This window comes from Astatotilapia calliptera, chromosome 8 (assembly GCF_964374335.1).
Source record: "Astatotilapia calliptera chromosome 8, fAstCal68.1, whole genome shotgun sequence".
Classification (NCBI taxonomy): domain Eukaryota; kingdom Metazoa; phylum Chordata; class Actinopteri; order Cichliformes; family Cichlidae; genus Astatotilapia; species Astatotilapia calliptera.
In genome coordinates this window covers 18661847-18676947 of record NC_137429.1, presented here as the reverse complement: position 1 = coordinate 18676947, position 15101 = coordinate 18661847, and the positions used below count along the sequence as shown (strand labels likewise).

At 44.5% G+C, this 15101-nt stretch overlaps 1 protein-coding gene across 1 annotated transcript; it reads right to left on the bottom strand.

Moving 5' to 3' along the window:
- Positions 1-209: 209 nt before the first annotated feature.
- sbk1 (SH3 domain binding kinase 1) lies at positions 210-14149 on the bottom strand. The gene is made up of 4 exons (XM_026178793.2): positions 13373-14149; positions 6523-6764; positions 5615-5817; positions 210-5187 (listed from the first exon to the last, which is right to left on the bottom strand). Exons 1-4 carry the CDS (start codon positions 13408-13410, stop codon positions 4363-4365), a joined length of 1308 nt encoding a protein of 435 aa, XP_026034578.1. The 5' UTR covers positions 13411-14149; the 3' UTR covers positions 210-4362.
- Between the last annotated feature and the right edge of the window lie 952 nt (positions 14150-15101).

Sequence of the window (15101 nt, the reverse complement as noted above, 5' to 3'; positions counted from 1 at the left end):
ATGAAGTCAGCATATTCAAGTAGTCTGGGGGCTCGCTGGCAAACCAGACGAAAGCCAGAGCCTTGGGAAATCACATGATTGTAGCTGACCTTCATCTAATGGTCTTGGGACAACACAAAACTGCGGTGAATAAGCTTTGCCTGCAGTGACAGAAAAAAAAATCCCACAGTATTTTAAATTACCCTCAGAAATATCCAGCAGCCATTGCATGTGGTGCATAAATTTATTTCAACATATATTAACATTTTGTATATTCCTTTTTAAATTTTGTTAAAGACACAGTACATACAGTATTTACACGAGCTTCTACGATTTTTCAACAAAAAAACAAAAAACAGGCTAAGACGAAGGCTACTCTCTCTAGAGCTAAAATAAAACTCGATAGATTTTGACACCTCATCATTAAACTTGACAATTCCTGTCATAACAGTCCATGAGAAACAACAGTACACATTAGAACAATAGATAGCAGTTTGATGATGCTAATGGCTCTGATTTAAAACAAAGCAGCAGCTGCTCACATCTGAAATTCGCCCCAGTTTACGCACCGTAATGCCATGTTGAACTTTGCAATACACCTTACTCGGTGTTATGCTGTATTACGTTAGACTACTACTTTACATTTCCTAATGCACACTGAAGGTCAGTCTAATCCCTGTCTTTTTCTTTTATGTAGATCCTACATAGAGTAAACAACAAGTTCTAAGGCAGAGCTAATTCACATTTCACTACCATCTACTCTAGGATTACCCTTTGATTAATTCTTTGAGGCAGCCAACATCTCAGTATACAGTACATCCTTCTGAGAGGCCTTGATATGGTCAACTCTACAGAACCACAAGTAAAGATGGAAAGAGACAAGGAAACTGATAGGGACCATCATCAGCTTTGATTATTTGCTGGAGGAAAATGTGTCATTCAGTACAATAAGTTAAGTCAGTGGTTCCCAACCCTGTTTCATATGACGTGATCCTATAGCCTCTGAAAAACACTTCAAATCCATAGCTTTCAAAATCAGTCCGCTTTTATATTTAAAGGTATTCACCTGAAATAACTGAAACTGGACAACTTTAGCTTGCTGTACGCTCAGCTAGTCAGTTAGGTATTTTGGCCATCCATTACTACTATCGTCGTACTTTAATCCTACATTTCAGTACATTCATTTGCTACTTGTTTACTACTTTTAGCAAAATGATTTAAATGCTATTATCTACCAGTTTCACAAATTATCCATTATGTTTAGGTAACAATTTTGTTGCTACTTTTAGCTAACAGATTCAACTGTGAATTATACTTTTATTATGCTATTCCAGTTGATACTCAGTGCTGTTATCTAACAATATAACTGCTAGTAACAATTTTAGCATTGACAGTTTAAAAAAATTGGCACAGCTTCTAAAACCCTGCATTTTATCGGAACACCAGCAGGTGGCGCTAGCCGTGGCTGCAAAAAGGCTACCAGTCGTGTAGAAGTCTATTTACCTGCTGAGTTAAGGGACTCCATCATTTACTTTGGTTTATGCTGAACAAAAAATTAAGTCTGTTTTGTAAATCTTCCTCATACTATGTTTCAAAATGAAGATTAAGTTTGGCGTGAAATCAAAAACTCATTAGCTAGCGACACGGCAATCACAAGTCGCATCTGTTACTTTGCAACCAAGATGACAGCAGCTCAACTCGAGGCTTCAAAAAGGACTTCAGCAACCAGGAGGTGATGTAGCAATAACCACATCCATCATACACAGTTTTTAGTAATTTTTTTTAGAAGGTACTTTTTTGTTGTAATCTTGCTAGCTGCTGTATTCATTAGCTAACTGATAAATTGTTATCCAATATACTTGGCAACATATTTTTGTCTTTTTTTAGTTCTCTTAACTAATAATTCATCCATTAGCTATTTAAACAATCTATTTTAATCATTTACTTTTCTATTTTTAGCTTATCTGGCCCAAGAACCACTGAGCTTATGTAATCCCCCAGGCCCTCCATAATTAACCAAAATTACTACTCCTCTTAAAGTATTGGTCAGGTTATAGTTAAACTTGTACACTGATGTGTTTTAACCCAAATTGTGCTCAAGACTAAATTAACAATTGTTGTTTGACAGTCACTTATCCAGTTTAGTAGGAATTGCGACTCCTCCTAGAGTAGTGGCCAGATTTTGTCCAGGATACGATTAATCGTGAGCCTCCTTGACTTTTCAGATTATTTTAATTCATAGTGTGTGAAACACAACCAGCAGATTAATTTAGTGCATGATTTGTGATGGGTCATGGGCCGGATGAGCTACTATATCAATGATAATCTGGTGATAATTTATACATTCTGTTTGGTTGCCATTTACTTCTCAGTCCTCTTCAGCTTCTTCACCTAATATTTCTATGTACCCTGTGACTACCGCAGAAGTAGCCAGGGTTCATGAACTCAAGGTTGGGACTCACTGAGCTAAATCATTGTCATGAGGAGCTGTGGATGAGCACTTTTTTCTCTTTTCTTTTTTGTTCACTGGAGCTCAATTAGTCTTCGAGAAGCGGGCAGAAGCTATTAAACCTGAGGAGCGCTGGTACCGACAGTACAGGGACAGAGGTGATGAGCTGTCACAAGAGGAGTCGTTACATGAAACGAGAACACATTCGCACAAAGCTGAGGTGGACACACACACCTGACTGACATAAGAGTGAAGCAGTTCAAGCAGAGAGAAAAAAAAAAAGGTAATTAGCACGCAGTGAAGCGTAGAACACACTGCTCCGGTTAGATGCATTCCTAATAAGCAGTATCTCGATGGAAGCTGAAGCCGGGGCTCTGCTCCGGTCGGGAACAATCAACAGCTCGCTCATTGTTAATGGCTGAGACTTAGGTCATCCTTCCAGACAATGTTTAAGTAATAGAGGGGCTGCGGCGACATATACCGAGTAACAATTGCAAGGTGTCGACCTGCACAGGGGCTCTCGTTAGCCTTAACTGATCAAATTAAGACAGTCTGCTGCTGCAATTGACAAACAGGAAGCATAATGATTTTTTTTTATGCAGGGAATGTGTGTTGCCCGTGATTAGGCTGGGGTGAAAGGACATGGCAGGAATTAATTAATTTGTGTGTCTGGCCAGGGTTAAGACCCAGTCAAATTAAAACCCAAAACAGTCAAAGAAGAAAAACGAAAAAGGGGACCAGCAGCTGCTACGATGATAGAGAAAGTGATATTTCTACATAGCACATCTATTTTTTTAATGATAGACTCTACACTCTGTCATGTTTTGATGCTACATATGATGCATTGACCCCGGCAGTAACCGTAAAACCCTTTCCTGTTGTAGAAAATTAATACAGCTACATCATTGAACTACCTGATATTACGGTGCCCTCCTATCAAATTATGTACAATATCGACCTTTTCTCCAAGAGTTCATTTACAAAAAAATCTTGTGCTTTTTTTCCTGTTGTTGTATTCCTCCGAAACACACATACACGTCCAAAAACGTACACGGCTGGTAGAAAAGAAACAATAAAAAGCCTTTTCTCCTCCTCGCCTCCTGTGTTCCTCCTCCATTTTCACTCAGAAAATGCACAATCCCTGCATTCAGTTGCGTTTAATTGGAAATGAATCTCACTGAGAGCAGTTCAAGATGTGGCAGATGTGTCTTCCAGCCACTCAAAGGATTCACGTTAATAATAAAACAGAAAGTGACCCACTGAAGTGTCCTGAGCTGATGCCTTTTCGCTGAGAGTCTGCCTCTCAGTCTAGACACCTACATGAAAAGATGCTTCATACAGACTGCTACATTTTTTTTTTCATTTTTATCTTTGTAAAACTTTATCTTGAAAACATCTATGAGTTTTATCCACTGGAAGTTTGCAGGAAGTCCGAGAAATGGCAGTTGAATGTAATTGCGTAGATTGCCTTCTGATAACAAGCTTCCGTCTGAAAAGGTCGCCTGTTCAGAAGAATTTGGGGAATCTCCTGGACATAAATAAACACTAAAGTAAAGAGACACGAAGTAAATCTAAATATAATATCATAAGCACCACCACAGTGTATGGGCAGGAGAGCACAAATGTTAGGGTGGCAATAATGAGCTGCCTTGAGGAGTGACAACAGACTCATAAACACGGCTTCTCAGCTTGGGAAGCAGTCTTTGGTCACAAATCAAAAGCTGAATAGTATTGAATGTCAGTGATAAGCTGTCCCAGTGTGCATCACTGACTGATGATGTCCATTTCCACTGCTTGGGATTGGATCCTGAGCTTCTCTTTCATGTCTAAATTCTCCTTTTTCACTGGGCTCTCTGTGCTAGTTATTAACACCTCTTCACAGCTTGTTATTACTGTGAAAAGCCCTCTAGTCTCCAGTGCTAGCGCTAGTGTGATCACACACAGATTTCTATGGCCGTCGCCATCACCATCTGGCTTTTGTTCTTGTCTCTTCCCGGAGACTGGTGCTGTCCGGACTCCTCTCTGGGAGACAACGGGTCGGAGAGGACGCTCCTTTTGAGGGGAGCCGGGCGCAGGCAGGATGTTCCCGGAGGCGTGGAAGGCTCGGGGTGTCTGTGGGAGGAACGCGAAGAAGTGGACGTCGAAGAGGTGCAGCTGCCGGTGCACACTCCAGAGCTTGACCTCTCACTTCTCTTGGCTCGACAAGACGCTCTGCGCCTGAGCTCGCTGACCAGCTCGTACTTGACAAAACAGAAGACATCCTTGACGCCGCAGCGTTTTTCCGGCTCAGCGGCGAGCAGCCTCTGAAACATGCGCAGAGCATCGTCGGTGAAGCGGCGCCACTGAGACGGGTAAGTTCCCACGGGACACCCCGCTTTCTGCCAGCGTCGGAACTCCTCGTAGAAGGCGTCGGCGGGCATAGCTGCCTCCCAGGGGAAGTTGCCCGTCAGCATACAGAACACCAGCACGCCAAACGCCCACACATCCAGGCTGGTGGTCACCAAAAAACCCTCTGACCGGTTAGCGCGGCAAACCTCCGGAGCCGTGTAGGGGATGGTGCCACTCACCCGTTTCACACGGCAGCCCACACGTCGGGTCATACCAAAGTCAGCCAGCTTGATGCGGCGGCACTCGCGGTCAAACAGGAGCACGTTCTCGGGTTTGACGTCGCGGTGCACCAGGTTTTTACTGTGCATAAAGTCCAGGGCCAACCCCAGCTGCTGCATGCAGCGTTTGACCATTTCTTCTGGAAGACCCACCTAAGAGACACATACAGAAAAGAAAATCAGGCAACGTCGATTAATACAATCTGACGGGTACATTACATGGAGGAGGTGAGAGGTGACACAGAGAAAAGAGCCTTATGGTGAGAATACAGTACCAATAAAACATCGATGTTATATAAAGAAAAACTGAAACACGCAGAACCTCAGTTCTAAGTCCCGGTCCAGCCATTTTTAATGAGTCTTCAGAAGAACCTTGAAGTCGAGCATTCCCTGCACATCAGCCGGAATAGCACTAAAGGAAAGTGAAACGCTTTGCACAGAGAGGAAACCGGGACAAAGACGAGGCTCCTACCCCAAGAGAGCTTGTTAAAACTGCCGTGACTGAACATCATGACTGATTGGAGCAGCTCAGGCTGACTGTGAGGCCAGTGATTGGTGGAAGGATGAATGATGGCGTTACCTGTGGGGGTATGATGTCGAAAAGGTCCCCGGCGGGGGCATACTCTTGTCCAAACACGTAGCTGTCCTCCGTTTCAAAAAGCACGTCCAGGACTTTGATGATAAAAGGACTGCAGCTAAGTGAGCCTGTTAGGCTGTATTCCCGCAGGAAACTTTTCAGCTTTGTCTTGTTCTTGGTAACAAACTTCAGGGCCATTTTGGTGCCTAAATAAATAAATGAAAAAAACAAAATCACACATTAACACAGAGAGCACACAAACACAGTTAAGCTCTGGTGTACTAAACCTGTGTCTCACATAAGTACTGCCAACATTTTGCTGTCCAACACTGTCCATGTGTTACCCAAAAAGCACTTAATGTGAATTTGGAACTATTTCCCGATACTCTCGGCGACTAGAAAGATTTCTGACTACTCAACCCTTTCTTTGTGACAGCTGCTGTGTTCATTCATCATTTACGCAAACGGTGCACGGTGAATGAAACTCACCTCCGTCACACACATAACCAGCTGTTCACAATCACAGCTGGAGGATCTCGTTAATGCTCGCACAGCTCGATAAATCTCCGACACATTGTCATTCTGCTCCACGCCGCTTTAAACACTCCCTTATACTGCGCTTATACTGAGCCAACTCTCTAATCTTGGGTTTCTTACAACAAAAGATTAAAAACTAAACCTGAGAAATCCTCAACCAACCCTTCTAACTCTGCCAAAATTAATTCCCAGCAAAGTGCCTCGAGACTTTGCGGCGTGCTGATCAGCCTTAAGTGGTTATGCTCAACTGTGAGGCCCGCTGGCACACCGTAGATGCTGAGATTATAACAATCTGCTATCCTAAATTTCAGTTTTTATGCTTGATTAGTTTGGAGACGGGAATGGCGGCTGGAAGAGCTTTTGCACCAACTCACCCTGCGTCCTGTGCACCACCAGGTCCACCTTCCCGTAGGTGCCCTTCCCCAGCTCGCGGATGTGCTCGTACTGTTTGGCTACGTCTGCGGCTGATAGAGAAGTGATGGCCAGGGCCTGCATATCCTCCACGGGCACCCCTCCGCAGTAGCCCATTTTTGACGTAGGGGAGCCTCCGCCGCTGCCCACCCGCCCCGGTCCAGACGGAGAAAGAGACAGGCTCGCCTTGACGCTGTGGGGCAGACTGATGGGAGAGGAGAAATCCGATTAGAATCAGATTACTATGATGATGCCTAGCACTTTATACATGTGCTATACTGCACGTGTTTATCCTTCTTGAGTGTCACATCCATGCATTACCCATCTAGACCGCCCATCCCAGGGGATGGTTAAATCAGGAACGCCTTAATGGACCTTAATTTCCATACAATCAATGCAGGGAAGGCATCTACAGGGGGAAAACTTTCAGTAAATGTGTCGTACTTCCTGCTGTCTCTCTGGATCACTCTGTCCAGCTATCAAATGTGGCTGTACTCAGACAGCACTTACTGGCAGACAGCAATGGGAAAATCAATAACAACAGGTAGAAGGAAAAGGAAACATATCGAGAGGGCTGACAGCTTTAAGGTGTAAACATGCTGGTACGACATGCATGCCTATCTGAGACGGCTCTGAACTGATCGTCGTCCGTATAAGTAATTAGCTTCGCCTCGACAACACATCTTACTTTTGCGCCACAGTCGCCCTGAGCATTTCTGTCAAACTGCTCAAAGTGAGGAATAAATGACTGCAACGGCAAAGTTTTGGCCGCTTTTCAAAAGCGCTAAGTTTGAAATAGGTCAATGCGATCCTGCGAGAATTTAAAAAAATATAGGCGGTTTAATTGAGTGTTCAGACACACATCGCTGGTAACAAATTAAATATCAGGGATGAGTGGATGCACGCGTATTGGTTACAAGGTTGAGCGAATCAAAGGAAAGTGAAAGAAAACCGAAGCTATCAAATAAAGTACACAAAATTGAGCTTTTGGTGAAATGAAGCAGAACACCCTAATGATCCCATCCATTGTCTCAGTCTCTGTTCAGCCCCCTCCTCCCGACACACACAATCAAATTTAATCATCCAATCATGCACAGTGAGCACACACACACACGCACACAAACACTAGTAGGAACCAAATCAGCACAAACAATTTTTGCTGATGGCCTTTTTCATCCGTCATTCAAAGCCAGCTGCCTTGCTCTTTGTTCTTTTTTCCCCTGGAGCCTGGTTTCTCAGCGCCGCTGCTTTAAAACCAGGCTCAGAATAAAGAGCATCAACTCTGTGTTTCCATTAACATTTTGGTACACCTTTGGTGAGAAACAAAAAAAAAGGACTCTGACTTATTGCACAGTACTAGATGTTCAGCTGAAAATATGGCATGGGGTATATTTTCGAGGCATTTGGTTGGTGCTGCTCTTGTGGGTAGAATGTGATAAATATAGCTATTAGACAGTGAAGCCTAAAATAAGATACAGCCATTTGCAGCTTTGTGTTCTTGGCTCAACACCCTTTCTAAAAAGAAGAAGAAGGAAAAAAAAACAAGACTGCAAATAGAACGAGTGCCCTGTGTACCCCATGTACTGTGCAGATAACACTTGTTTCTTGATTTTATCATAACCGTGGAGATGGTTATATAAGAAGCTATGAATATTGTAGCCATCTCGTGCTGAGCGTCCTCGCCGCATGTAGCCTTCAGCGAGTCGACGCACGAGGCGATGACTTCCAGATCAGAGTGCAGTCCGGGTTTGGTGATACACAACACAGAACATTTCCTCTGACCGCCCACCCCGCGTGGCCCCCACAGCCCTCGATCGGGGCTTGTTTACCGGCACCTTCCAGTCAGCTCCACAGGCCGAATGTGGAGCATTTCAGCATGGATCCATAATCGCGTTACTCAGCAGCTCCCACAAAGACATCTTCCCCCACCCTGCATTTCCCTTTGCAGTAGTGAATTAAGAGGCCTAAAAATGCGACGGTGGATGGTTGGAAGATGCCCCCCCAACTGCACCCTGCAGACATGTTGTAAATGTGAACAACAGGAAAAAGGCAGTGCAGTGAAGGTGGAGGTGAGGTGTGGGGATGAGGCTGTGTGTTTTTTTCCGTGTGAGTGTTTGCACGCGAGTGTCTGGGAGGGGAGGCAGGTGTATCAGTCCCACAGTGACACTCTATTAAAGGCTCTTTGTGTTCCTACCTCTGAGAGGGAGCAGCTGTCAGCCTCAGCACGACTCAGCGTTTGTGCCCGACCTACTGATCTGCCCCGCCGCCCTCTGCTCCCTCCTCGTCCTCTCAGGCGGCCACAGACAAGGTAACGCGCACATGCTCCACATACAGATGAAGATTGGGCTCGAGACTAATTTGCATATCTGGGGATTTTTGGAGCCAGTCTTATTCATTTCAATCAAAATAAAACAGCTCCCTAGATTGGCTGCTTCTTCTCATATTTGTGTTTCCGTTTTGTGAGAGGCCTAAAAACAACTGCAAAAAACTAATGATTTTTTTTATGTATAAGAAAGAAACAATCTGTTTTCCAGATTTATTCTTATTCTGTTTGGGAGATAATGCACTATAACAAGCTGTTTCCCCTTCTTACTGTTTTACTTCATTATCACCACAGCGATGGACTGACATTTCGTGTTTCCTCATCCAAGCTTAAAAAGGGAGCTGTTCACCTTTTGTTCTAGCTGGAGACAAACATAGTTGAACCCTGTGACAGATGCTCCTAGCTTTTTCTTCCACTGTCAAATGCTCAGAGGGTGTAGCCCTAAAAGCCAGGGTTGGCACTGTTAGTCCATCTGTAGGCCCACTGCATCAGATTAGACTGAAGTCTCTCCTGTGTGCAATAATAGTGTACGGAGAATAAATCCTACTGGGGTGATCCTTTGATTTTAGCTTTTAGCTCTCATATAGTACCTTCAGTAGGTCTTAAATCTTACCAGTCATCCCAAAGGAAGTGCAGCTAGCTAACATTACAGCTCAGCTAAGGTGTCACACACAGGTAGATGCAGGCAATTTTTTTTTTCTTGGAGTATCCAAGTCGCAGCTCCTGACATTGATACACACTGCTGGAGAGCTTTTCAAATATATTTTATGGCACTTTGAGCACCGTCACACAAGCAGGAAAGCAGACATCTCTACTCAGACGGAGTGACAAATTTCATATTAGGTTAAATCCCTGCAAAACTGAACTCCATCCTCTGCCTGCGTTTGTGTTTAGTGTCACCGTGCACACAGGGTACGCCAGCAGGTCAACAGGGCAAACGTTCTGTTCGTGTTGATCTGAGCATTTCAGCGTTTGCTTCTTCAAGTGCAGCTTCACAGAGATGTCTGGAGACTCTTAACGGAGCGATTTGTCCTCCAAAGATAAACTGTAATAATGTCAACAATTCATTACCATAAGAAATCAGAGCTCGGAAGCAGACAAATCCTATCTGTCACATTAACATGGGGCTCATTAGGGAGAATTATTGTGTATTCAGTGAGCTACTGGATCTCCTGGTGTGATGAGTGTGAACGGCACAGCTGCAATGAACTGTGGCCTGACTTTGATCAGGACATGAAGACTTTATGAAGGTACGATTCAGATATAAATCGATATAAATAAACATAATAGATTATATATAATAATAATAATATTTTTTAAGATGAAAATGTATTAATCAATCTCCAATTAATATGTTAATGTGCATAAAGCGTATATATTATGGAAAGCGGAAACAAATCCAGCAGCTTTACACACACACACACGCACACACACACACACACACACACACACACACACACACACACACACACACACAGAGTTTGTGCTTTTAAGTCCGTCCCTGCTTCCTCCCTCCTCTCCTTCATCTCTTTTGTCTATTGCTGAAAATGTAAACAAGGGGCTAATGAAAGAAATAAATAGATTGCAGCTTTACCTCTCTGTGTTACTAATGGACTAGTTGCTTGGCTCTTGGCAGAAGAGTCATTATGGGTGAGGACTGAACTCTTGTGTCCAATTTACTGTCAAAATGCCCAACGTGCCTCGCCTGTGGGTCAAAGTGAAACCAGCGAGTGAAACGCGACGTGACTAATGCGGTTTCTCCTGCTGTCTGTCTGGGAAAAAAAGCAACTGCACGCAGCGAACAACATGTACAGTATCTGTTGGTCTGTCTGTCTGCATTTCCTTCCTTCTTGTCTCGCTATAGGTGGGCAGAATAAAAACACTGATCATTCAATCTAAACTAAATGGCTTCCTCCTGACAGCCACTTGCAGGGAGGACACTCTGTTCTTTGCCCAGACTTTTTAAAAAAAGAAGCTGAATCTCCTTCGTCAGCAAAACAAAACTTCATGCCCAGTGAGTTGGTGGGTTTAGTGCCTCCGTCCTGCTGTGCTGTGATAGGTGAACCAGTATCCACAGACTGCAGACGCTCACTTTGACAAATCACCTGCTCTCAGCCCTGCACAGCTGCCCATATGGACGAACCCCTGCTGGGACCGAGCCTGCCGTAACCTGCTCCTGGCTTGCCTTGCTTCTGCCCTCTTTCCCCCATCATCCCTCCCTCCCTCTGCTGTATGTCACACAGCCTGGAACAAAAGCTGCCTCCTGCTGGAAAGACCAAAGACTCTGTATGGGATAACCCAAGGTTAAACCTTCCCTAACAAGGACTGAGAGCGGTGGTTAGCTGTGAGGGGTGACACTGCAAAGGACATGTCGTTCAAAGACGACAACCAAGGCCTATCTGTGACATAAAAGGGCAAAAAATATGAAAAAAAAACCAACCTTAAGAATAGCAGCTATCATTATTGTAGTTTACGATTAAGGTCTGAGGTATAAGAACTTGTAAACATCTGATTATAAACGCCAATCAAAAATCAACGTCACCCTCACTGTGATGTCTGTCAGCGGTGCAATAAGCTGCCTATGGGAGAAGCTGTAAGCTACCCTCACTCTCTTACAGCCTCACAATCCAGTAACCTAAAGTGATGAGAATGAGAGAGAGATGGTGTGGAAATCCAGTGAGAGAACTCAAGCATTGCCTCCTCAGTAACCACACAGCTCGTGTCCCTGTGATGTCACAAAGATGGGGGAATGTGACTTTAATTTGAGCTCGGTAAAATGGGGTTTAAACGGGGGTGTAGATAAATGATGTAACAGCTCCGTTAAGGAGCATGTTGCTTTTTTTTTTCTCCCCCAACCCTGAAAAAAAACAACCTCTACTTCAAGGCAAGCTAACAGTATATGGTGCTTTGTTATCTTGCACAAACACAATAGCCTCTAAGCACAATTACTAATGCTGATTGCTCAGGCTGCATTCACTAACTCTGCTTTATCTCTCTCTAAATACATCGGTGACAGATTATTCGTTTAAATCTGAAGACAAGAACAGACACAATTCAAGAATTGACTGACCAGTTACTAGAATAACGCCATATTAACGCAAACTGAAAAAAGGCCTTAAATAACAGAGTCTATACAGTGTTATTCGCACAGGACGAAGAAGGAAAAGAAGCCAACAGAGAAAACGCAAGCACATGTGTCACAATATGTACACTAATTGGGTGTCATTAGATGTTCTAGGATGTAATCTGCACGTAATTGTTTTGTTTGTGTATTTTTTATACCCAGCAGGGGCCAGACATCTGAGCAAGGGGAGTAAAGAGCTTCGTGTCTTCTATGCATTTTAATTGACAAACCATTTGCATTCTTTGTGTCCTCTGGGCAGCCATGTTTTACCGTGACAGCCACTGCACAGGCAAACCGTGCCTGCTTAAATGGGATCTTTTGATAAAGAGATCTAAATCGGGCAAAACTTTGTTAAAGACGGCGTATTAGTCACGTGCACGTGGGTGTCAATGGGCGGAGATGGGTTTAGTAGGAGCTGGAGCTGGTTATTGCCCATTATAGCCTACTGTAGCTATCTGTGGAAGCTGGAGAAGTTCTGCAGGGTTTGTTTGGAACATTTTGGGTAACTTCACGCTGCTTTTTCTGTCATAAACAGTTAAGAATTTCAGCTGAAAGCGTAGAGCCCAACTTTAAGATCACATCATCTCTGGGGTGTTTTGTTTTCACACCGTTCAGGTCAATAATGTGCGTCTCCTACTTCACCAGAAAAAAATTTAATAAATCTGCCAAAGCAGAAAGAAATGTCAGCCACTGCAGCTCCTTTATATACAACCGTTGGCTGCTGTTGTGTTTCAGTTAGAGTCCATTACCAGCCTCCAGCTTGTGCTTTTTATGGGATTTTCAAGTCAGCTTCTCATTTAAATGCATTAGACAGCATTAGGGATGAGATATCACCTGTCTGCTCTGGACAAAGTCTGAAAGGGCCATTAAAGACCAGGATGCCCTCACATCCACAGTGCGGACTGAATAACAAAAACAAGGAGGGGGGGGGGGGGGGGGGGGGGGGGATATATGCAGGTATCACAAATAATGTGGATGAAAACACAGATCGGGTCTTTTCTCAACCATTAATACCAGTTAGAATGACTCATAGCCTGGTGGTGGGGAAAAGATAAAGCTGCTGTGCTGTATAATAAGTGCTGACACCGGGATATTTTTATGTGCTCCTGTATTATTCATGCACGGATATGTTGTGAGTGGGTCAAAGTTGAAAGTCGCTCAGAGTGGGGAGCACCAGATTTTAATTGCAAGAGCGTTTTATTACATTTAAAGTATCGCAAATAAAAATTGGGACACTAAAAGGAAAAATAAAGATTTTCTACTTCAGCTGTTTCTTTCCTTCCTCTCTCATTTGCAGTGTCATGCATCATGCAGGCTGACCCGGTTTCAGGCACCTCGGGGTGCATGTGAGGTGTTACTCACTCACCTGCTGGCGACCTGTCTCTCTCCTCCATGGTCCTGCATCCGCTCGGCGAGCAGAGCCTCTGCGCTCTGCTCTGCTCAGCGCCGATCCGTTTGATCCGGTTCTCCTCGTTATTATCGATCACTCAGAAACGCCACAGAGTTCTTAAAAAACAACAACAACAAAAAACACCTTAAAGCCTTCGCAGTTTCACAGCGGGCAGCCTGCTGCCCCCCTGTTTTCTGGAGATGCTCTTCAGTTTGAGACTTTCTTTGGAGGCGGGTGGAATCAAAGCAGCATCTGATGCTCAGTGCTGAGATGGGGACACATGCTGGGATCCCTCCTCTGTGCGCCCACCATCTGAACCTGCCGTGCAGCGGGAGGATGAGGACGAGGAGAAGGATGAGGAGGGTGCGTGTTTATCTTTCGCTCCTCCAGCGGTCCGCATGACCCAGTTCAGCACCACACACACATACACACTCAGAGGCGAACCCATTCATTCGCATCCACGCAGGAACCTCAGCGCAGCTCCGCTCTGCACGCACGGACGCGTTTGCGTGTTTCCTGCGCTCCTCTCTGAACTCAGCCCAGCGGCCCCGCTGTTACTGACGGCCGGTCAGTCCGTACTGTCTTTCGCTCTAGAGTTGGACAGTGGGTGTAGGGGAGGGGAGGGGGTGTCTCAGATGTTTCTCCTGTGCAGGTCCTACCAGTCAGTTTCTTCATTGTTCGCCGTCTCCACCCCTCCGGCAAACTAATACGCTCACGTGTCCTAGGTCCTAGCGCCGGACGCGTCCACCCAACGAGCCTAAAATGCCTCCAGGGGCTTCTTTAACTTTTGATTCATGCTTTGAACGAGCAGGCTTCTCCGCTCTTGCGTAATTCAACAGCTTATGGCCCCAATTGCGTGTACTTCACACGGTGACTTTGCCAACTGTCCTTATTAGGTAACAGCGAGGCAAGACCTTCGATTAATTCACTGCCCGGCAGCTCCCCCTTTACTGTACATGTTAATCAACAGGCCTCCCGCCACACTTGTTTGCCAACCACAACAGATTGGACTGAGGAAAACGCCGTGATGTAATGGCTGGGTTTGTTTGGAGAATGTAATGCTTTCACACGTTTATGATTTTTTAGTGACATCCACTATTGATCCATGGGGTTTAATAAGATGTTGGTCCACCTTTGGCTTTCCACAAGGTTTAGGAGTGTGTTTATTGGAACTTTTGACCACTCTTCCACAAATGCATTTGTGAGGTCAGGCACTGATCTTGGATGCGAAGGCCTGCCTCACAGTCTCCACTCCGATTCACCCCAAAGGTGTTCTCTCAGGTTTAGGTCAAGACTCTCAAGTCAAGTTCTTCCAAACCAAATTAGCTAATCCATGTCTTTGTGGACCTTGCTTTGGGCACTGGTGCGTAGACATGTTGGAACATGAAGGGGCCATCGGCAAACTGTTCCCGCAAAGTTGGGAGCTTGAAATTGTCCAAAAGTTCTTGATATGCGGAGGCATTAAGAGTTCCTTTCGCTGGAATGAAGGGGCTGAGCCCAACCTCTAAAAAACAACCCGACACCAAACTTTACACATTCTAGGTGATGTTAGAACTTGTTCTTAAACTTTAAAAGTTTAAGTTGGCCTTTGCGTCTTGCAGTGTTTGTAAGACACTTTCTTGCTTTGAGGACAGCTTCTTGTAAATATCCTTTACTTTTTAATTAACTTTGTAATGTTTAAGTTAAGCCTTTGTGTCTTGTGATG